The sequence below is a fragment of the Lagopus leucura genome, unplaced genomic scaffold, assembly GCF_019238085.1.
Source record: "Lagopus leucura isolate 7727_CA_CO unplaced genomic scaffold, USGS_WTPT01 Super-Scaffold_100136, whole genome shotgun sequence".
Taxonomy (NCBI): domain Eukaryota; kingdom Metazoa; phylum Chordata; class Aves; order Galliformes; family Phasianidae; genus Lagopus; species Lagopus leucura.
This window is the reverse complement of record NW_024962332.1, coordinates 87,926-111,355: the sequence shown is the minus strand read 5'-3', so window position 1 is coordinate 111,355 and position 23,430 is coordinate 87,926. Positions and strand designations below refer to the sequence as shown.

The window sequence follows — 23,430 nt, the reverse complement described above, 5'->3', positions numbered from 1 at the left end:
TTCTGCGCCTGTCAGTTGCTGACGTCACAACTGCGACGATGACGTCGCACGCTCAGCTTTCCCCTCCTGCCGCCCCGCGCCATGCTGCTGGCGGAAGCGCCGCCGGAGCCCTCGGCGCTCCGCCCTGCGGCTCGCGCGCGGGGGCGGTGCCAGCAGCGAGGGGGCGCGGCTTCCCCCCACAGCTCCGCCACGAGCGGGAGCGGCGAGGAGGAGGAAGTGGGCGGGGCCGGCGGTTGGCGCGCGCAGCCTCTCGCATCGCGCATGCTCCGCCCGGCGCCGCCCGGCGCGGCGCAGGGGCACGGCGCGGCGCGCAGGCGCGTGGGACTCCCTGGGCTCCCGGCGCTGGCGGCCATGGAGCGGAAAGGTGAGCGGCGCGCCGCCCTCGCGGCCCCTCGGTCCGTCGGCCCCGCGCTCTCCTCACGCTCTTTCTGTCTCTTTCAGTACTGGCGCTGCAGGCCCGGAAGAAGCGGACCAAAGCTAAGAAGGATAAGGCCCAGAGAAAGTGAGTGCGGTCCCGCTCCCCTTCCTCACCCCGCCGGGAGGGGCCGCTCGGGGCGCTGGGCCGCTGCTCGCGGGGCCGAGGCGCGGCGGGGGGCCGGGAGCGGAGCCGTTTTGTCCCGGTAACGGAGCCCGCAGCCTCTCCCGCCGCTCGCTGAAGTATCGCCCTCTCCTCACGCCCCTTTCTTCCTCCTATTAAAATCCTTCTCGTAGGGCGCTCTGACGGCGTGGTTACGTCGCTGTCTGACTTTGATGCTCTCCTGTGGCCGCCCTCGGGCCGCAGGAATGTTACGGGGCCTTACATGTGGTGAGGTTCGGCGTGCAGATAGAGAAATTAAAGGATCTCGCGTGGATACTGAACAATGGCTGGCTGCTCGTCGTGCGCTGCGTGGTGGTGTGAGCGCTTTGCTGTCCGTGGGGTGAGATCACAGAACGCCAGCTTGGTTGGGTTGGAAGGGACCTGAAAGATCACAGAACCACGGAGTAGTTAGTTGGCATGGAAATAACCTTTAAGGTCACAGACCCATAGAGTGGTTTGCTTGGAAAGGACCTTTCAGCCCCTCCAGCCCCTCCCTTGCTGTGGGCTGGATGCCCCTCCCAACTCAGGCTGCCCAGGACCCATCTGTGGCCTTGAGCATCTGCAGGGATGGGGCACCTGCAGGTCTGGGCAGCTCTGGTGAGGTGGCGCCTCACCACTCTAGGTGAAGGATTTCCCCCTAATGTCTAATGTAAATCTGCCCTTGTCCTATCACTGTTAGGCCTTGTAATGGTTCTTATATAAAAGCTTTGGTGCAGGGGGTTCTGGGTATCTTTCTTTACAGTGCGTTCTTAGTCACTTCCTCTGACAAATTGTGCTGTTTTAGAGTTTTTCTCTTGGTTTCTGTCTCCAGACATTCACTTGTTCTGAGAGGGCTCTGGAAAGGTGAAGGGCTGAACTCAGCTCTTTGGGAGATGTGCGTTATATTTCCACAGTTTTATAGTTGTGCTGTGTGTCTTTTGAAGATACCATCAGGATAGTTTTTTGAGAGCTCTGCTATAATGCTGTGTCCTCATTTCTGAGTGAACAGCGACTTGTTTTGTTCTGGACTTACCTACTTTCCTTTTTTCTCTTGTCCAGCTGCAAACACGCAGTGCTGAGCACCGCCAGTGCTCGTGGTTGCAAAGGCTGTTTTCTATGTAGTGTGGATGTTGTTGAACAGTAACTTCCAGTGACGTATTTTTATTTATTTTTAAACACACTTCACAACCACACAATGGCTGTAGCTACTTACAACACTGCTGACTGATTTTGCCACTAACTTTGATTGGAGAACTGTGCTATTTGGAAAATGGTGTGCGTATTTTCTTAAACTTCTGCTTCGGTGCTTTTTCAAGCAGCATATTCGGTGGTTTCTACCTCTGAAGTTAAAGAAACTTGCATGTACTTTGTGCTTTATGTGATGCAATGAAAGCTCAACCTCCAACTTTGAGGCACAACTCCCCAGCTATTGAAATACAAAGCTGCTCTGCTTAAGTCTTCTAAAATAAGCTTAGCTGGGTTGTTGTAAGGCTCCTTCCTTGAAATCTAGGCTTGAAGCCACAAGGAATGTCTTTTTAACATCTTACGTTCAATGGTATTTGACTTGATTACTCATAAGATTTTTCTGTATGAAGTTAGTAAGAAAGCTTAGCACACCTGATTTTTGTCAGAGTAAAATTAAGTATTAAGAATTCTCTAATTATGGTTAAATATAAAAATACAAAACTAAAACCTTTATGGGTTTGACCATGAACGTTTCAGGCAGCTGGATGTTGAGATGCATTCAGGTCATTGTTTTTACCTGACTGTCAAAAATGCAGATTTTGGCATGGCTTCATTGTTGGAGGCAGTTTCTGATCTCTGCAGAACTCAGCACTGCAGGCAGGTGTGCTGGGCACATCATTTGCACTGGGAGGTCTGGAGCTGCATGGTGCTCTTTTGTGTCCTTGTGCTGACTTTTCTCTTGTGACTTCTGACGAACTAATCATGGAATTTCTGTGTTCTGGTGTGCTGTGAGCAGTGGGGAGCTGTGTGATGGGTGTTCCAGCAGCACAGGCTTCCATCAGCCGTGAGGTGGCTGCGTGTTCTGCGGAGCTGGTATGCTGGAAGCAGTGCAGGTGAGCAACAGATTGCTGGTTGGCTTCTGAGTCCTCTCCTCAGTGCTGTTTGAAGGGGAGCATTGCTGGAAGTTAACTGCAGACAGAACAGCTGTTAGTGGCTGAAGTAAGGCTGGCACATTACACTGAGTGTCATTTCCTATGCTGTAAGTGTTGCACCATGTGAATGAAAGCCTATGAAGTGGGAAGATTTGATACAAAACTATGCTGCTATTTAACCAAAAATGCAAATGCTTTTTACTGATGACTCTGGTAATCTGTAATGAAGTAAGCACTTTGTGGCAGCATGCATTTTGCTGGCAGGTACAGTCTGTGGCTCTTTCTGTCTCTGTGTCACAAGCTCTGGGCACTGAGCTGTTCTTTGTCCTGGATACTGCTGTGTCTCAGACCCAGGGTTTAAAAAACTAGACTCCAAAATAACTGTCTGGATTGAGAGCAGTTAGACAAGAAACAGAACAAATAGTTCCGTATTACAACTCATTTTTTCTGAATTGAGTAAAATGAGCATCTTAATAAAACCAGGCTGTGAGTCTGTGTGCTGCCTGGTTCATTGGGTATTTCATCAAGTCTAATGTTTTGCTTTAGCAGTGTCTTTTATATTCCAGGAAAACAGAAACAGCAGCAGCTGTGTGTGGGGAATGAGGGGGATGAACTGATTGTTCCTTAGAGCAGTACTCTGTACTGCTGTAAGCATGACTAACTGCAGAGGTAACGGCAGCCATAAAGCTATGGTGTGTGGCATGTTCTGAGAAACATGCATTTGCAGTGCTTTCTTCTGACGGAGTGCCTGGTGCCTCGGTCTGATTCTTGGGCTCTGCTGAGTAGGAGACGTTTTTCACAGTTCCTCCAACCGGTCCTCCGGCTGCCTCTGCTGGAGGAGGGAGGGCAGTGCAGGGCTCAGCTAAGGCAGTGCAACCTCTCCCTCTTCCCACATGGGTGCACTATTCAGCATCTTCAAGCAGATGGGTTTACAGATATCTGTAATCTGGGCAGACTTTTACAGTGTGGTGAAACCTATCTTTTTTTTCTTCCTCTCCAACTGAACAACAGTAGAATTGCTGGATGAGGAGCAATCAGGAAGCTGGTAATCTTTGTGCGCTCTGGGATGAAGAAAGTTCCTACTAGCGTCTCCAGTACTTTCAGTTTATTTCTGCATGTCTTTCTTGCGTCACTTTGTTGTTGCCTTTGGAGAGTCCTGGAGGTCTGGCAGCCCTCTTGGTCCTTCATTTGCTTCTGGAAGGCTTTTCCTGGGACCAGGATCTCAGGTTATGTTTTTCCCACTTGTCTCTCATTGTTAATACCAGAGCTGCATTTCTTGTAAGTATTTTGGACGTACATCTAAAGCAGAGTCAGAACTTGATGCCTCGCCCACAAGATTTTTCATTCAAATACAGCAGTCATGACCAGACTTCTGCATGGCAGGATGTAAGCTCTGCTGGTTTCCATGGAAGTCCCTCGGGTTGTGTTGCTGGAATAGCAAATAATTCTGCAAACAGCTTGTTAAGTGCTTGCGTGGGGGAGTGGGTATGGGGAGCGAGAAACTTAATTGCCTCTGTTGTTTGTACATTAGTGCCATTCTCATGTGAAATGCTTTATTACTTATCTTCAAACTGAACTCCCACCATCTACTGAACAGAAGTATATATTGGTGCCTCCGTGCTCGGTTCTTTCAGAATGGAATGTTCTGTCTCTGATCCCGTAAGCTCTCAGCAGTGGTATTCCTGCACACCTCAGCTGCGCAGTGATCGACCTGCAGCAGTGAGCGTGGCAGATCTGCCCTCCTAGCAGCAAATGCCGGTTCTTCATTCAGAAAAACAGGGATGGAAGAGTGAAGGAATTGTGTAGAATTGCAAAATAACGTGGATTGTGCGCACGTGTGCACAAGAACTTCTTTAGTGAGGTGACGGAGCACTGGAACAGGCCGCCCAGGGAGGTGGTGGAGTCTCCTTCTCTGCAGATATTCAAGACCTGATTGGACACCTACTTGTGCGTCCTGGTGTAGGGAACTGCTTTGGTAGGGGGTTGGAGTCGATGATCTCTGGAGGTCTCTTCCAACCCCTACGATTCTGTGATTATAGGTTCAAAACTCCTGTACAAATATGGCTCCCAAAAATTCCCTCAAATATGTGTATTTTAAAAAGGGTAGAAAGAGTCAAATGCATACAAGAAAGAAAGTACTTCTTATAATTTCAGGGTTTGCTTGCAGATCTTCTACATTTAAGCACATTGGAGGCTGGCATCAGAAGTAGCCGTTTATCTGACTAGATGTGCCTTAACATGATCCTGAAATTGCAGGCACACTATGGAGTGAGATGCAGTCTGGCGAGCACAGTTCCCTTAAAGAGGCATTGTTGTGATGTGCAGATGTGAAAATGGGGCAAGTATTAAATCTGGACTTTTTATCCTGCCATGTCGAGCTTCACGCTTTTGCCCCAATAAAAACAAGGCACCTTACAGTGCTTGAAGCAGAGTCTTGCTGTGGTTTGGAGCAGTGGAAATCCCTGGGTGGATGGTGAAGGTGCTCCTTCAGCAGGAGGCTCAGATTGCTGCAGGGCTTGTGCCTGTGTGTCCTACAGGATGGGGCAGATTACTCTTCAGTCTTAAATTCTCCAAAGTGAATTACATTTATGGATGCAAGTTTCACATGTGTCGTTTATCTCCCAAATAAGGACTGCTTATGTTTGTAAAGGTAATGCTGGAGGCAGCCCAAAAATCATTTGGGTAAGCAGTCATTTTCAGCTTCCTGCAGATGGGCATCAGTTTTCCAGATAGCAAAGGAATGACCAACTGAGATGAAGAGGATGAATAAGAGAAGTATTTTATTGTTTTTTATTATCACACGGTGGTTTGAAGACAAGGAAATATACCTGTTTTGAAGAAGTCACTTTTTCTTAATGGCTTTGAGTAAAACCACAGAATTTCCTTCTAGAAGCATCTTGTTACTGAGGTGGAAAAAACAAAGGAGTTCTGAGCTGTGAAGGTGGAACTGCATGCAGAGATTTGGAGGTTGGTGTGTCCTCCCTGGTGCTCTGCAGGGAGCGGCAGCGCAGCAGCATCACAGAGCCCGACTTTGCCCTGTGCAGGCCATGCTCGTCTCCCTGTTGTTGTTGGCTCTGCCTCTGTGCAAATCTGCAAGAGCACACGTTGTGTAATGGGGGCTGCTTCCTGGTTTTTTACCTCATTTTTGTAGTGCAGACCAGATTCTGTGGGAAGCCAAGTAGTGAAAGCAAAGTGTGTTTTCTCAACTCTTAGAAAGCTTTGTGGGAAACAAGTGATCAAACTCTGAGTTCTTCCGAATTGGGATTGCTGTGCATCGTTGTGTGAGCTTATAGGGTGCAAACTTTTCAGCTGCACAGCCAGCTGAATGGCATTCTTCTCTGAGTCTTGGTTTAGAAGCACAGAGCTGGCTTCAGAAGAACCCCTCCTGTAATAACCGTCTTCTAGCAGAGCTCTGCATCCGTGCTGCTAATGTCACACTGCTGGCCTCTCCCCTGTCACACGAGCAAGCAGGATAATCAGGCACAGGAAATGGCTATTAATTCCTTTACATTGCTGGAGAACTCTGTGAAATGATTCCTGTGACGAACACTCAATTCTCTGCGCTTTTTTTTGTTTTTGTTGATGGTTTTTTTTTTTATAAGATCTGGTGAAGATTTGCCTCCTCTCCCACTTTTTTGTTACTTCTGAGAGTAAAGGGTGCGTTTTTCTTGTAGCTCTGCAGGAATTGATGTGGAATTACTTCAGAAAATGCCTTTTTCACTTAGTACGCCCTTGCTGTGCTGTATCAGAAGGGTTGGGCAGTCGGCAGCCACCCCACCTTGCTGCTCGTCCCGCTTTGAATCCAGGGGTATTGAATAGGCAAATAAAACCGGCTGGTGCAGGAAGATGAAGCATCTGCCCAAATTCCTAATTTCATTAGAGGGAAGATGGAGACAGGTAAACATCAAGAGGAGATGAGTCTGTGCTCAACCAACCGCCGACACGATTGAATTTGCAGGAGATCAGCTGGGAGCAGCCCCTGGTCTCGCTGCAAGGCCGTCACCTGCAATGCAGTGCTGTGCATCTGCAGCTAGGTGGTGGAAGCTGATCCCTCTCCTCCCTCCTGCACAAAGCTCGGCGGCGTTCGGCAGGAACCCTTTGGCCATCCATGTCCTCCCCTTTCTCAGCAGTGCCATCCAATTTTTAATGGCTTTTTTGAAAACTGCTGGGCTATCTTCAGGGATATCTGTGTCAATGGGAGGCCGCGCTTCCTGCAGGTGGGCTATCCTCATTTATTCTGTCTCGTGAACTGCAGTTCTTTGGGCATTCCTGGGGGGATGAGGACTTTTTCTGGGGAGGGGAGGGTGGTCTATGGGGATGGGTTCATGAGAGTTCCGTAGGAATGCTAAGGCAGAATGCCAGCTCCTATCTTCCTTCAGCAAAATACTACTTTGTAGTTGTGTAGTTAATTTTGGTGATGAATTGGTACATTGAGGGAGTTAAAGTAAAACGTGATGGAGGTGTTTTCAGGGGAGAGAAAGTACCTTAAAATGTTTGATTTTCTTTTTTCTTGGAGGGTAAGCTGTTAACCATCTTTTTTTCCCAAAGGGTTTTAATATATTTATCTGCATCTTGTAGTACTGCTGACAGCAGTTTTCAGCTGTCATCTTTAAATCCAGGGCATGGATTTTCCTTTGCAGCCTTTTGTGCCTGGCAGAGCCTTACCTGCACAGGGGGTGCAGGCAGGTGAGGGCTGTGGTTTTGTGGGTTGTTTTTTCTTTGGTATTAATACATATCGGCGCTGATGAAGGCTCCTTTAATCCATATCTGCAGTTGATGTGGTCACTCGAGGGGAGGGAGGTGGTAAAATGTGTTGACATCTGATGGATGTTTGCAGCAAGGCAAGGAATGAGATGTGTTTTGGAGGGGATTTCATAAAGGAAGCAGCACTATAGAAATGTACGTGACCTGAACGGGGCTCTGTACTTCATTGCGGTGTAATGGGTTGTAATATACAAGCCAAATGCTTCATAGGAATTGGTTCTGGATCCCCAGGACAGGCTGAGCTGGGGGCTGCTGTGCTCAGCCCCTTCAGGATGGGTGCAGAAAGCTGAACAAACCGGCACAGTGCTTCCAGTAACTTCTGCCTTGGTGCACAAAATCTGTTATTGAAAGAAACTGTTATTGAAAAGCATTGGGACTGCAGAGCAGCATGGTGTTTTGTCTGCATCACTGATTCTGAAGAGGAATAATCTTTTGAACCCATTCCTGTTTGCCAGATCTTACACAGGCACAAAGTGGAAATCTTCAAATGCATTAGGGAGAATTACTCCGCATTACTTACGCTGTGGGTGTGGCTGCTGGCCTTCAGTTCCCCATTCTGACCTGTTCGTTGTTCTAGTTCTCTGTTCCCTGTTTGTAGGATTCTGTGCAGATTAGCACCCAGTCTCCCCTTCATGCCTTTTCTACCTGCTGTGATTCGGAGGCAGTCAGTGGCTGTTTGCAGCTCCTTTGTCCCTGGAAGAATGCAGCACTTTTATTTTAAGAAGATCTTTGTTCTCCCAACTTTTTCCCTCTTATTCTTTTTTTTTTTTTTTTGTCTTGTCTGCTGACTCGTAGGGCAAAAATGATCCAGGTGTGAAACATCCTGGGGCTGGATCAAGCTGATAAATGCCTCAGCCAGGCGGTCTGTCTGTCCATCTGGCAGTCCTGTTGTAAGGCTCAGAACCTCTTGTAGGGTGCCTGTTTCGTAGGGAGGTTGGACTCGATGATCTCTTGAGGTCCCTTCCAGCACCTTCAATCCCAAACCACTGCCTGCTTTGTTTATCTGTTCCTGAATTTGGCAATCAGCAGGGCATTGTGGTTTTGAGCACAGAGCAGAAGGCACTGTGGGGCGCTGTGGTTGTATCTGGGATGACCTTGTGTCTCCTCTTGTATTTAATGAACTTCAGTTCCTACTGTAATTGCTTACATGTTCAGTCACAATCCTATTGGAAAGAGCAATTTTTTTTTTCCTTTTTGTACTCTGTAGTTTGGTATTGAAGATAACCAAAGTCTTAATGTGTAGAAACAGAACGTAATTGATGTATGAAATCACAGCAGGTGGATGTTGAACGTGCGTTCTGCTGTGTAACTGCTAAAAAGTTGTGTTCGTTTTTGTCATGAGTCGATGCAGCGGATGTGAGCTGACTCCAACTCGGGAGCTGCAGAACCTGCCTCCCAGAGCCCACGTGCATCTGCGGTACCCGCTGGGGTAACCTGCAGCTGTCTCAGAATTTAATCCTCCCTTGAAGAAAACAAGTTGGATTTGAAATAGGGTCAAATATACCTACTGCTTCTCAGGGAAAACGGTCTCAATATGGGAAACTTCTGCTGATTCACACTGATGGAGACTGGGCGTCTGGAGTCTTAGAGGCAGCAGAATTGGTAGATGCTCGTTTTATCTCTGAAGAGTGAAGGGAGTAAAGGGCACGGGTTCTAAAATGAGGTTAATTTTTTTCAAAAGGAGTAAGGGTTAATTGAAGGTAGTATTCAAAATATCCTTCGTGAGCATTTAAATCTTTGGTTTTGTGAGAGCATCTCAAAATCCAAATGTACTTCAGAAGGATCCTCTCTGAACAGAGGGCTGAGGAGGAGTTCACAGGTGCTGACATTTTGATGGACTCCCTGAGCTTTTGACTCACACTCTTGTCTGACCTTTTCTTGTTCTACTGTAAAAGTAAATCTGGAGCCTTAAGCTGTCTTTCTTGCTAGCATATGAAAAAAATGTTTCTGCTGAAGGAGTAAAAGCATGTAAAAATGAAAATTGTTTTTTCTGGAGGCTGAGAAATACATCTCCGTTATCTACAATCTCTTATACAAAAAGTGGGGTTCTGAATTGTGTAACGTGTGCGACGTGCGCTGTGCCCTCTTTCAGAGCTGACCCTCAGCACCGTGGCCCTGCTGCTCACTCTGAGAACGATCTTCCAGAGCAAGAAGAAGAAATCTTGGGGTCAGATGATGATGAACAAGAGGATCCAAATGATTATTGTAAAGGTAAGAACTTACCTGTTTAAGGTGTGGCTTTTTCAATGTAATTGAAAATTTCATTTGTTTTCCCATCTGCTGCGGACAGTTAAAATTAGACTATTTCTTTGATTATTTTAAATAGTTTTTGAAACTGGATGAAAATAATCATGGTTCTCAAACTAACCTGAAACAAACTGTTCTTCAAGATTGCTTCTGTTGTCAGTCAAGATTTGGGTTAGAGAGCTGTTCTTAATACATGTTTGCTTCTCATCTGTCAGAAGACTTTCCAAATCAGTAAATGTAGACATCCAGTTTTTTTTCATTAGAAAAAATGATACTTTGAGCTTTCATAAACTGCATTTTCCAAAGGTTGTTAGCCTAGTGAACCTCAGAAAGTGTTTCCTGCTGCTGCAGTGACGACCTGCGCTAAAGATGAGGAGAAGTTGGTCAGGTTGGTCTGCCCAGAGCGGTGGTGTTGCCCCATCCCTGGAGTCTCCCAGGGTCAGAGCTGGAGGGGCTCTGGGCACCTGATGGAGCAGTGGGCCTCCCTGTTCAACGCAGAGAGTGGGGTCAGATGCCCTTTAACAGTTCCTTCCAGCTCAAATGTTTCTATGATGGGTCCTCCTAGTTCAATTATACTAAGATATTTTTCAGTCCAGCTATAGGGCTCAACACTGCTCTGCCTCTAATTTGTATTCTGGCATGACCTGGTTAGATAAACATTTGTATTTGTGTATGTGATTATAGATACTGAAACACATGAAGTACGTACGCCTCAAGTTGTGATGCTTGTTCCACATACCTTTTCTTTAGCACTTGTACAATCCCTTATTATACCAACCTCCCACTGTTTTTTCAGGTGGTTATCACCTTGTGAAAATTGGAGATCTCTTTAATGGACGCTACCATGTGATTCGGAAGCTCGGATGGGGCCACTTCTCCACTGTCTGGCTGGCATGGGACATCCAGTAAGTGTTCCTTTGCAAGAGTGCTTCAGCCTTTTTTTTGCCGATATATTTCTCTTGCATACAAGAGCTACTTACGATAATTCTGGAGACTAACTTAGGAGCGCTAACAGTCTCCAATTTACTTACCATGTGTGCATAGAGGGAAGAGATTTGTGGCAATGAAAGTGGTAAAGAGTGCGGAGCACTACACAGAAACAGCACTGGATGAAATCAAGTTGCTAAAATCGGTGAGTATGAGAGTGGGGCTCAACTTAACTCACTTCTGGGAGTTCAGGTTAGTCACATTCTTGATCTTTCTGGATTATCTTGCGGTGCTTCCTAGTGCAATGGATGTGCTCTGCAAAGTGTATTCTTGCCTGGTTATCACCTGAAGGCAAACGAAGATGACCCTCTTTTTTCTCTGCAGGTTCGCAACAGTGATCCAAATGATCCAAATAAAGAGAGAGTTGTTCAGTTATTAGATGACTTCAAGATTTCAGGAGTTAATGGTTCTCGTATCCTTTTGTAGAAGAAAGTCAAAGCTTTGCATAGAGGTGTGAGTTCCCTGTGTAGCTGTTCATGCCAGGGGCTGGCCTAGGCTTCCATTTCACTGCCTGAGGAAACCTGCTGTGAAATCATTGCTCTCTGAGGGCTTCTGTTGCCTGCAAAGCCAGAATTGTTCAGCCTGACGTGATATGCCACAGTTGTGGAGACGATGAGGCTTAGTCATGCCTTTAACATAAGAGCTGGGGGTGGCCACATCTCATTTGTGAGGCAGGTCTGAGTGGCTTTCTGGTCAAAATACCTTTCCCATCTATCCCAACTCTTCAATTTTGCAGGCAGCCTAGCGGTAACTTTTTATTTAAGTAAAGCATTGCAAAATGTCAAGGTGAATAATTAAAAACAGCAAGCATGTATGTGGTCTGTAACCTGATAAAGTGATTTTCTAGCTAGGGAAACATCTTACCTTGGCCTTTACCAACAGTGTTAAGAGGTTTAAAATGTATTGTTTTGAAAATATCCTATAATTTCATGAATTACCTTCTAATAGGCAGCTATTTGTAGGAAGTGGTACTAATGCATCCTTTCGGTTTGAAAGCTGGCTTTGCTTTTGAATGTTTCTGCTTTGCAGCATCTTGAACTTTATATCAGTGAGAGTTACTGTGCTGATGGAAAGGATCAGGCTGTAGGTTATAAAGTTTCTAAAGCTTTTAGAAAGCTGAGTACCTACATAATGCATTTCCTCAAACGTTCTTCCAGAACCTAGCTCTGAGTAAATGCTGGCTTGATCTTGTATTTCTTTCACTTTTATGAAACACACACATGCTTCCTGACACTGTAAAGGAGTAGTGTGACTCCTGAGATCTTACAGAAAAAAGGCAAATAATGTAAACGTTATTGAAGCCCGGGATTGCAAAAAGTTTCTTATGCAGGTAAAGAGGTGGTGGTTTTGGTAACATAGGGTAACTTGTTTGGAGGTGACTTATGAAATAGAGATCTGATTATGTTTTCAGATATTACTGGTGCAGAGAGCTCTGGTGTTGGGTTTTGCCTGAGGCAAGAAAATGAATTGTTCCAAAGCTGACATTGTTAGCTTGAAGCTGTTTCAACACTAGCAGGAAATAGTAATGCGCTGTTGCTTGTGTAGCTGGCCTCCACCCACAGCCAGGAGATTGCTACTGCTGCTTTAGACCATTATTGTAACCAGCTCCTGCTTTTTATTTTACATCTTAGATGACAGCACTGATGTCTGTAATAGGGTGGTGCTGTTACGGAAGCCAGCTGCTCTCAGCTGTGTCAGAAGGATGATGGTTCTTCAGTGTAGAAACAAAGGATTGGTAGATTTATTTCAATTCTCAGTCTTGAGAATGTAGGGCTCCTTAGGTCAGGAGTTCCATCTTTTTTCTTGACTCTCTTCTAGATATCTGTATGGTGTTTGAAGTTTTAGGGCATCATCTGCTGAAGTGGATCATCAAGTCAAATTATCAGGGGCTCCCGCTCCCTTGTGTCAAAAAGATCATCAAACAGGTATGTTCCAGTTCTGGCTGCAGTGTTCCCTGTGACCCAGTGAGAAGTTACTGATGATGGGGGCTGGGAAGGTCTTTTTCAGGTACGAGAAAACAGAAGTTAAAAATCAGTAGTATGTCTCTTTTGCAGCAAAGTCATTTTTGGGTTAATATTCACTTTCTCTACTGCAAAAATCTTCTGATACGGATATTTTCTGTCTCTCAAACCCTGATGGAATGCCAGTTTTGCTTTTAATCTCTTCTTACCCTGATTGTTCCTCACAAATGCAAGTAATTCTTAAATTGTCACAGTGCGGTGTTTAATGATGGACTAGCACGTGAAACCTGTTCTTCCTCCTGCATGGTTCCCTATTTCTACCTCTGAAATGGAGGGCAGAGGAGAGCATGAGTTTTTTGCATGGCATTGAAATTTTGATTTTCAGCTGTGCTAAGTTAAATAATGACAGCAAAAAGAGAAATTTGAATTCATAATTAAAATCTTTATGCAAATCTGTATGTTCTAGAACTCTGAAATTAACACTGGTCACATCAGCACTAATCTGGAATATTCTGAAAGACAGCCGTCCTCAGTAGGTTCAGACCATTGTTGGCAGCTATGAATTCTGGTTTTGCAAATTCACTCAATTTTGGTTTATAATTATTTGCTTTTCTAGTGGCCGGTTTCCTTCTCTCCTGTCTGTAGGTTCTACAAGGTCTGGATTACTTGCACACGAAGTGTAGGATCATCCATACAGATATTAAACCTGAAAACATTCTTCTGTGTGTTAATGACCAGTACATCCGCAGACTGGCTGCAGAAGCAACAGAATGGCAGAGATCTGGGGCCCCCCCACCATCTGGCTCTGCAGGTGTTTTTTCATAAGTGTTGGTGCTATTTCCCCATCCCTCCCCAAGATGTAACTGATTTCACTAGAGAAAACTTCTGCGCTAAGCACAGTGGAACAATAACGGAAGTAACTATTGAAAGGGCAAATGCAAATTATGAAGTTAACCATTTTAACTCAAAGTGCCTAGGAGCATAGTCATTTGCATAAGAAAAAATGGAGCAGGGATACATCCATGCTGAGATCTGCTTTTAATGTAGCTTTGTTTTTATCGAGTGTAGGTGAAGTGATAGGACAGTCAGTCTAGTGTAGAATGCGCTGCATGTTAATGCTGTCAGAACTACTGGAGTAAGAATATGGGGAGGTACTCTTAGCATTTTCTACCAAAGTATTTCCTTTATTGCATCATGCTGATAAAGTCCATTTTGGGAAGGTCTCAACAAAATGATTTACCTTCTCAAGCTGTCAGTTCAAAGAAGTCGGAGAGCTTTTAATAGAAATCACTTCCTTCGCTTACTGACATTTCTAAAGAGCTGAGGGCAGATTTTCAGTTGTTGGTCTACAGAGTATTCATCTGTATCAGTGGGTAGTTCCCAAGAACTACTGCAGTACATACTGAAAAGCTCCATCAGTCCTAATTTTAAAACATCAGCATTTCACTGAGCCCATTGCAACATGGCTTAGCTGGGCTAGGTTAGGGAACCATGGTATTTTAATATTTTGGTTTGCATTTTCTTTTCAGTAAGATGCATGATGTATGCAGTAAATGAAGCTGCATGACAGGAACTGTAAGTCTTTGATATCAGTCAAGCAAGTCTATAATCTGGGGTTTTAATTACATATTTGCTCATTTAATGATTTTCTCATCTCTTTTTATTCTTGCTTTACTTGCATAGAGAAAATGTTGTTACAGGTTCTCATAGGAAAAAGCTTATCTTAAGATAAGAATCTGGTTGCAGTTTTTGAATAGAAACATACTGATTTACTAATCTCGCTTTCCATTTCAGTGAGTACTGCACCACAGCCAAAACCAGTAAGTGTAATTGCTCATATGTAAGTATCCATCTACTGCATTGTTTCATAATCTGGTTGGCAGTAAAGGAGAGCAAACTTACTATAAGATCAAAAGGAAAAGTGTAATTTGTTTGTCATAAATGTAATCATCAGATTCAGTACTGTCTTAGAGATATCATAGTTCTGTCTCAAATATATCACCATCAATTATCTCGTTGGTGGTTTGGGGTCTGTTGTGAAGGTGACTGCTGTCTGTGCAGTCTGGGGTCCCTCATAGCAGGGCCAGGACAGAAATGTACTGATAAGAACAAAAGACAACTGCTCTAAAAACCTTTGAGTCTGCTTTGCTTCTGGGAGAACTGTCCCTGGAGTTTTCATCCCAGACTGCTTCCTCTGATGTTGAATACATTAAAACTTGACTTGTGTTAGATTGAAATATGAAATACTAAGTGAAATGTGACTGCTGCTTTGTAGGCTGACAAAATGTCGAAGAATAAGAAAAAGAAGTTGAAAAAGAAGCAGAAGCGTCAGGCGGAGTTATTAGAGAAGCGAATGCAAGAGATAGAGGAAATGGAGAAGGAAGCAAGCCCTGGGCAGGCAAATCCTGAGGAGGAGGAAGAAGCTCAGAGCCCTCTGAAAGTGCTCCTGAAAGTTAGTCCACCCTGTGAAGATGTGGACAAAAAGAAAGGTATGGACCAAAAATATTGCTGGGGTAGCAGTGTTCTTTCACTCATACTGGGCATCTTTAAGAGAGGTGGCTCTTCAACATGTTTGTGTGACATTCTACCTGTCTAAAGAGGCTAGTCAATGTGGTTTTATAAATTGAGTTAATTAATGATTGTGTTCAGGTACATTTTGAGAACTCTGCATTTCTGAGGCCAAACGGCTTTGGCTCTTACTTTTTATAGAATATTCTGCTCTCTTCTCCTTTCTCATTCTTCCAGCTGAAGTCATCGTACATGAACAGTCTGTTCTAATGGAAAGCAGCATAGAAAAATGTGTAACAGAAATAAATTGCAACGGTGTGATACGAATGTCGGACTTCCCAGACTCTGGCAGTCAAGGGTCTGTGCGACTTGAGGATGACCTTCACAACGCCAATGACTGCGGCGACCACCCTCACACGCAGGAGAGCTTCCGCAGCTGTCATTACAGCCAGCGTAACGGTGGCCTGGAGAATGGGCCTCGGGCTGCGGTGTCGGACTCTTTCGTGCCCTTAGTTTCAGAAGATTCCATGGTGTGTCAGCCTACTTCCAGCGAAGAGCAATCATTCAACGAGCAGGAGATCAGCCATTTGCAAGAAAGCATCCGGACAGAGATGCCATCAGAGGACGAGAATGAGAATAATAGCCCAGCAGACAACAAAGGTACAAGAGGAGCCACGTGAGAAAGGGCTCCTTTCTCCTTGATGTGGGAGACCTGGTACAACACTATCAGCATAGTGATAGAAACCACCTTTTTGTAGGCTGAAGTTATAAGAACAAGTTATTTGAACCTTTTTCTGCCAGGAGTAATTAACCTGACAGTCTTACTCTGAAACTGTCATTTGTACCTTCCAGTTGTGGCTGTAGCTCAGTTCTGGCTATTGAATCCTCAAATGCTTCCACTGAAAAAATACGTTTGTATTTCAGTATAGGAACACTCTTTCCTTGAAAAAGTATTCCTTGTGTGATTTTTGAGTATAGTTAGGAACTTAAGTTTACTTGTCACTGGCTCTTCCATTGTAGGCTAGGTAGTTAGGTGTCTTTGGATAGCTGTTCTCCACAATATGAGCAGAACTAACTTCTCTCAGTTACTTGAGATGAGGACATAGTTTCCCAGAACTGGAAAGTCTGAAACAAAGGTTATACAGGGGGGGAAAAAATGCTTCAATAATTTTGTTCAAAGTGATTTAAGGGGGGGAGGAGAAGCTACAAGGCATGTGGGTTTACGAAAAGATTCGACAGTCAGTAATGTGCTGCAGTTAACAATAAACAACATGGAATGACTTTTAAGAAATTGAATCAACTGATGAATCTCTCTTTTTTTGCATATTTGAGTGAGGGTCGGGTCAAGAATATCTGCTTGGAATTGGAGGGAGAAGCTCACACTTGTAATTCTCTTAAATTTCTCAGTAGCACTTTCTTGGCAGAGCACTGCTACAGAATTATGTGAAAAAGCAGCAAGTGAAACTTAAGATACTGACATTTTGGCTGCATGTAGTTGAATGGCCCTGTTAGATTACTAGCTTTGCTTCATAGAACTCTCCCCATCTTGCATTCACGATCTGCAGCTGGATGTAATTTAGTGAGCCAATACTGTTGCTCTCCACCAGGTTCAGTGAGGTGTTTTTTTTTCCAGTATATACTTCAGCTGCTGCAACTGTCTGTGTTACTCCAGTGACTGATGACTGTCAAGAAGATGCTGCTGCATGTGGACTCCTTTCCTTCAAGGGTTTAGGAGGACCTCTTAAAGACTTGTGTTACTTCTGGCAGTGCCCTTATTTAAAAATCATGTATTGATACAGGCAAACTTTTAAGTCTACTGGAAAACAGTCCTCCCTGCATATTTTTGCTTGTCCTTCTCCTTAATAATGGTGTCTCTTCTTGTTTGCACCACAGACTGAAGTTGATTTTTATACTTTGGCTTCGGAGAGGGAAAAGTTCAGATCTTTAAGCAAAAATCTCATGTGGGTGGGGAGAGGGCTTATAGGATTTGGATGACAGATGGCGATTCTGTCCATAGAGCTTTAATCAGCTGTTGTACATGATGCCTCTAGGAAAATCAACTGCTGGGAATTTCCTTCTTAATCCTCTTGAGCCCAAGAATGCAGATAAGCTTAAGGTGAAGATAGCTGACCTAGGAAATGCCTGCTGGGTGGTAAGTTTTAAAAACTTCTCGCATCAACTCTTTAAATCTGCTGATTCGTTTGCGGTGTGCCAAGGCTGAATATATGAAAACAGAATCCTTTTTGTACCTGCTTGGAAAAGCAGTCATAATTTTAAACTGCTTGAAAAAAAGTAGTTGGGACCGGTGATCCAAAGAAAGAAATGATCCTTTAATGTAAGATTTCAGCCTATGTTTTGGGTGCCTCTTTGGTCATTAGATTAACTCTAATTAGGCCTTTGAACAGTGTCACATACAGTGTGTAGAAATCTGCGTATGTGAAACTTCTGAGGGAGTCTACAGCTCCTCTGGGCAAGGTGTGAGAAGCTGCTGTGAAAAGCCAAGCCTCATAAGAAATTTATAATGACACAGGAGGTATTTGTCCTGCACAGATCAATGAGAGAGCTTCTGCCCTTTGGGCTGTGTAGTGGAGGAGGCACAAACCCAAATGTTACGTCTCTGTGGGCATCAGGTCCTGTTACAGTCTCTGGCCATGGTTGAGCTGGTCCCCTGCCTGCATCACAGCTTGGACAACTTAGTTCTACCTCCATAAAATTTCTCAGCCAATTCATAGAACCACAGAATGGCTTGGATTGGAGGGGAACTTCCAGCCCACCCAGTCCCAACCGCTGCCATGGGCTCAGGCTGCCCAGGACCCCCATCCCACCTGGCCTTGAGATCCTCCAGGCATGGGACACCCACAGCTCTCTGGGCAGCTGTGCCAGTGACAGTTACTGTGGTCTCTTCTTCAACTTCCACCCCAAAAGCTTGTGCAGAGTGTTTGGGTGCTTTTGAACTGCTGCTAGGTTTTCTTTTCTTCCTTGAGCAACTGTGTGAGTTGTCCTGTGCCAGGGCGACCCCTGCTCCAGGAGAGGGGTGGGCCTGGAGGAGCTGGGGGCTGCCATCCGCAGGAGAGTTGGACTAGACGACCTTTAAAGGTCCCTTCCAACTCAAACAATTCTATGATTCTATGATTCTAAGGTTGAAAAGAACTGCACTGTGTCTGGCTGTGTGCTTTATTAGCTTGTCAAACCATTTCACTGAATTCATGAGTACGTGAAAGAGACTCATAAATAGTTTTATTCTTTGATGATTGTTCTATACTGCTTTTAAATGTTTGAAATGTAAAATGGAATAAATGTCTGTTTTATGTGACTTTTAAAGGGGCAAAATACTTGAGATCTTAAAGGAAAATAAAGTGTTTCAGACTCTGTTCTGAGTCAGGTTCGCAGTGTCTGGCAAGGCTGTCTGTGTTGCTGACCTGCTGTATGGTGGCTGATAGATCTGATAGAAAGGGTGCAGACTCTGAAACAGTTCTCCCTGTTCTACTTCTGTGGCTTCTTTGTGTTGCTGGGCTGCCTTACTAATGTCTCATGTAGAGCAGTTAAACGGTACTTGTAGGAATATAAGGAACAACTCAACAGAGATCTGCAGCTTAGGTGAAATTTAATGGCAGCGAGCTTTGATCTGCTCTGGCCTTTCAGGCTATTGATTTTTCTCCTTTAAACAATCTCTGCCCAGTGAGTAAAACGTTTCTTCTGTTTAGCACAAGCACTTCACTGAAGACATCCAGACAAGACAGTACCGATCCTTGGAGGTGTTGATAGGGTCGGGGTACAGCACCCCTGCTGACATCTGGAGCACGGCTTGTATGGTGAGTGCTGGCATCCAGGGGATTGTAGGCTGCTGCCGTGAAGCGTTCTGGTAAACTTGCGTGCTCTGTGCACTCTGCAGCCTGCTGAGTCACTAGCCAGGTCTAGCAAAACAAACAAACAAGCAAAAACAACCAGACAAACCCAGCAACCTTTGAAAGTCAGGGTTTTGTTGTACAGTGCTAGCAGAGTTCAAATAGAACTGTACCTTAATGTCATGCTTTGTTGAAGAGCAAGGGGACGGTGCAGTTCTCAATTTGTATAAAGGGCCTTCTTGCTGCATCCAGCACTGTTTCATAGATATCTCAGTATTCTAATCTCATATGTTCTCTGCATATTTGAAATCATTAGAAAATCTCCAATATTTCCCATAGCTATGCCTATGATGTTTTTTCGTGCTGTCATTTAAACTACGGAACGATTGTGCATCTTGAGATGGCAATAGCATACTAGAATTGTGCAGGTTATTCTCTTGTCTGCTTTTGTTCTGGTGAGCAGAGACAGGTAGAATCAACCTGCAGTACTTCTAGCAACATGTGAAGTGCATTGAAGTGATTTAATTTTGCTTATTTCTGTTTTAGGCCTTTGAACTAGCAACAGGAGACTATCTGTTTGAGCCTCATTCTGGAGAAGACTACTCACGAGATGAAGGTACACTTATCTAAGTCTTTTTGGAAATAGGATATGGAATACAACAAATCCTTCTTCAGAATGAGAGCCTTCTCTTAGGAACAATGTAAAATCATTTAGCCAAATCATCGATGTTAAGGGACTGCTGCGCTTGACCATGTGCAGTAGAAGTTCACATTCTTGTTCCTGGTATCCTCTATTCCTTTAACCCCTAGAATCTCTTGTCTTGCTTCTCTAACTCATCATTCCTGCATCTCTTCATCCTCATACTCTGAGTTCTTGTCTTCGCTGTTGTAATCTGATTTTGGGTGGATGCCCAAGTAGTTTCTGAGAGAGATTGTGTCTTTGTCCGTAATGTTCCAGGGAAGGAAACTGTGACATACAGAAAGATGTCTTTTGTGGATATGTTATACTGTCTTTTCTTTTGGAAAAAAAACGCAGATCACATTGCTTTGATCATAGAACTTCTGGGGAAAATACCTCGCAAGCTCATTTTGGCAGGAAAGTATTCCAAGGAGTTTTTCACCAAAAAAGGTAAAAGGAAATGAAGCAAATGTTTGTTTGTCTGTTTGTTTGTTTTCCCTTTGCCCCACACTCAAATAAACAAAAGTACCTTGCTGAAAATAGCTCTTAACAATAGATGCCAGCAAAGATGGCTCTTTTAAAGTCTCTCTGCTTTATGAGAGGCTTTCTCTGGAGGAAAAAAAAAAAGACAAAACTGCAGCTACATATAAAATATCCTTGTCTGCTTGCTAAAAATACACGGAGCCTTGTTACTTGTCGTCTTGGTTGTGGATCAAATGCAGCAGATTGAAAAACAGTGCTGTACATGTTTATCATAGAATTACCAGGACTGGAAAAGACCTCCAAGGTCATCTAGTCCAACCGTAATTTCTTCAGACTGGAGGAGGCAAGAGTTCTAGTGTAGTTTTCCTTCAGCATGCCCCACAATTTTATCTTCCTCACGCTTAACTATTTGGGATAGCTTTTTGAATTCAGTCTGTGCTGTTTGCTGTTATTTCAGTTATTTGACTGTTCTGCTGCCATGCCTTGCAGTTAACATATCTATCTTGCTTTTCAGGTGATCTGAAGCACATCACTAAACTGAAGCCCTGGGGCCTTTTCGAAGTCTTGGTGGAAAAATACGAATGGTCCCAGGATGAGGCAGCTGCATTCACAGACTTCCTACTACCGATGTTGGAGCTGATCCCAGAGAAGCGAGCCACAGCAGCAGAATGTCTCAGGCACCCCTGGCTTCTCTCTTAGGGGCTTCAACCCAGCGCCACTGTGCTGCACTCTGGTTTACAGCATAGGATACACACACCCAGCTGCCCCTTCCCAGATCTGTTTTTTTTTTTTCCTTGTTCAGTTTGAGCATGAAGTTCTTCCTTCAAGGCTTCCAAGATTTTAGATAAATCTTAACCCATTCTGCTGAGTTTGCTGGTGTGACTCAGTGGGGACTCTTATCCAGTGCGTGTCATCTTTGTTTTGCCTTGATTGGGCTTCACCAAAGACTAATTGACTAAAACATCAACTTTTCCCTGAGTCTTCTTGTATGGTATGCACTGTGTTATGGATGTATGCTCAGATATGCGCCCTTACCTAAATCTCAACTCTCCTTTCATCATAAGGAGGATGTGAAGATCTGAACTCATCTCACTGACTCAGGAGTCAGTTTCCCACTGTTGGTCCTAGCAATGGGGTAGGAAGTAACAGATGGCACCATGGTGGTGTTAGTTCCTTGTAGAGCAAAGACCTCAAAATCCTCCATCGTTTTCTAGGTGTCTGCTGTATTCATTGCTTTCAGTCACATAATTCTTTAGTTCTAGCTGCTTAAATCTCTTGAGATGAGCTATTTAAATCTAGATTTTTAGTATCATTTGCTTCTTCCTCTGAAGTGCCCTCTCCCTTTACTTGTCCCTCCTGTCTTCATAGGCAAAATAGTTTCTGAATTCAGTGACGCTTTCTACTTGCTCTCTAACACCTCAGCCTGTGACTAAAAGGTGACAAGCAAAAAAAGCAAAAGCTGGAACATAATCAACGCACAACCTTCAGCATGCGGATAGGTGCGCCTTTCGGCTGCAGAGAGGTGATGCAGGTGACTTCTCATGCTTTAGCGAGCTGTACATTTTTTTTTTTTTTTTTTTTTTCATCCCTTCCTGGCGCTTCTATGCCTTGCTTGAGGTAGTTGCACCAGTGAGAGTGGCCCTCACTAATGCAGTCTGCTCTGGCCCTTTTGACCATTCACATTTTTTCCCGGAAAGAGTGGGCAGCATCTGTGTCACAGCCATGCTATCACCCTCGACTTCAAAACTCAACACTTGAAAGCCTGATATTCTCATTTTTTTAAATTTCTTTCAGGTGATGGCCTTTAGGAATAACTTCCCAGATTGGGATTGCCTTTTCTTTTCTGGGACATTAGCACAAGGAGGGCTGGAAGAGAGCTGATGGACTTTCCTCTGTAGATACTGGTTTAGTTGCTTGTAGAGTTACCCCAAATCATAATGCTCTGTGAGATTTCTGTATTAACTTCTCAGAGGGGGTTGGATGTGATAAGTAAATGAATTAATTTTAATTAAATCTAAATCACTGTGGCGTATAATAGTTTTATGATGACTTCTTTAAGGCTTCCCATCCTGCTGCAGAGTCAGTGCATCCAACTCTGAAGTAAGAGCTGGCAGTGTTGAGGCTTCAGAGACACGTCTTCTCCCTGGACCAAATGGGGCTATGGATTCATGGTTGCTCTCAGAGCACTGAAGTTCTTCTAGGAACTCACTGGAGGCCACGCAGATCTGAGACTGTTGCGTTGCCGAAGCTGTCAAGAAGGCTGTTTCTGTCACTTTGTGTGTTGAAAATCCTGGTTCATTATAGTTGTTCATTCATAAACCTCTGTCATTTAATCCACTTAAAGAGTTGCTCCAGTCTAGTGCCTGACTGGGTTAATTAACACAGATCATGCTGCATGTTCTTTTAGGGGTAGGTCGGATTGTCTATGCATATAATCTAAAATTAATGAAGGTAACGCACCAAATGGGTTTAAATTGCTGATTTGACCTCTCTTTCCCTTCTATTGGGAGCTTTTCCAGCTGCGTATCACTTCCATGTCTGTTACAGAAGGACCACAGTCAAGACTGGATTCCAAAACACCCACCACCTACAGACTGTGAAGATATATTGGCAGGGCGAATGATTTCTCTTGTCTTGACAGCTCATCCCACCCTGTTGTGCTTCAGCCCGGCTGGTGCAGGAACTTTTCCTGGAAGAGCTTTGCACATCAAGAGCTCCTTCCCTTCCTGCTGCAGTTCCCCCTCCCACACCTGCAGGAGGACACTTTTTTACCTTGGTTGCTGAGGATGGAGCCAAAGTGTGAGTTGGAGACTGCAGCAGCAGCTGTTGGGGTTCAGCCTTGTTCCATGTGCTCATTCACTTGGGTTTGTGAAGTCCCCAAATTGCCATAAAGTGCTCACAAAGGATTTGTACTTGCTGTGTCAGTCTAAAACCTGAAGGAAAATACATTTTTATTCTTTCTACTTGGGTGCTTCGTCGTCTTTCTTTGTGAAAGCTCTACAATAAACAGACTATTTAATTACTCAGCCGTAGTCTCCCTGTGTTCCGTCTGCAGGTCTGTTTTCTCAGCTCCAGGCTCTTTAGGTGTACGCAGGTGCATAGTTCCAGTTCTCTCGACTGAGACTCACTGGGTTGGGCGTTGCTAAAACATTTTGTCCATACTATGATCCATTTTTTTTTAAGGGGGGAAGAATTGTTGGATAGTGGGAGAGGCTGCTATTCTGACGTGTCTTTCTGCCACCTCTGCTGCCTTCCACAGCGCGGAGTCAACAGAGGGCAGCGC

General features: G+C 44.4%; 1 protein-coding gene across 3 annotated transcripts; it reads left to right on the top strand.

The window, feature by feature from the left end:
* Nucleotides 1-81: 81 nt before the first annotated feature.
* Nucleotides 82-23,173, top strand: SRPK1 (SRSF protein kinase 1). Of its 3 annotated transcripts, XM_042888032.1 has the most exons (17): nucleotides 344-364; nucleotides 442-502; nucleotides 2,538-2,634; nucleotides 9,530-9,648; nucleotides 10,481-10,589; nucleotides 10,729-10,816; nucleotides 10,996-11,083; nucleotides 12,490-12,596; nucleotides 13,278-13,443; nucleotides 14,427-14,452; nucleotides 14,908-15,121; nucleotides 15,378-15,800; nucleotides 17,192-17,292; nucleotides 18,845-18,952; nucleotides 19,532-19,601; nucleotides 19,944-20,114; nucleotides 20,662-23,173. In XM_042888032.1, coding segments are annotated over exons 2-17 (2,073 nt in total). In that variant the 5' UTR covers nucleotides 344-364; nucleotides 442-501; the 3' UTR covers nucleotides 20,847-23,173. The 3 variants fall into 3 exon arrangements, with proteins under 3 accessions (XP_042743964.1, XP_042743966.1, XP_042743965.1); XM_042888030.1 differs by lacking the exon at nucleotides 2,538-2,634 and having other exon boundaries at nucleotides 82-364; nucleotides 20,022-20,114; XM_042888031.1 differs by lacking the exons at nucleotides 344-364; nucleotides 442-502 and adding an exon at nucleotides 769-805.
* The last annotated feature ends 257 nt before the right edge of the window (nucleotides 23,174-23,430 follow it).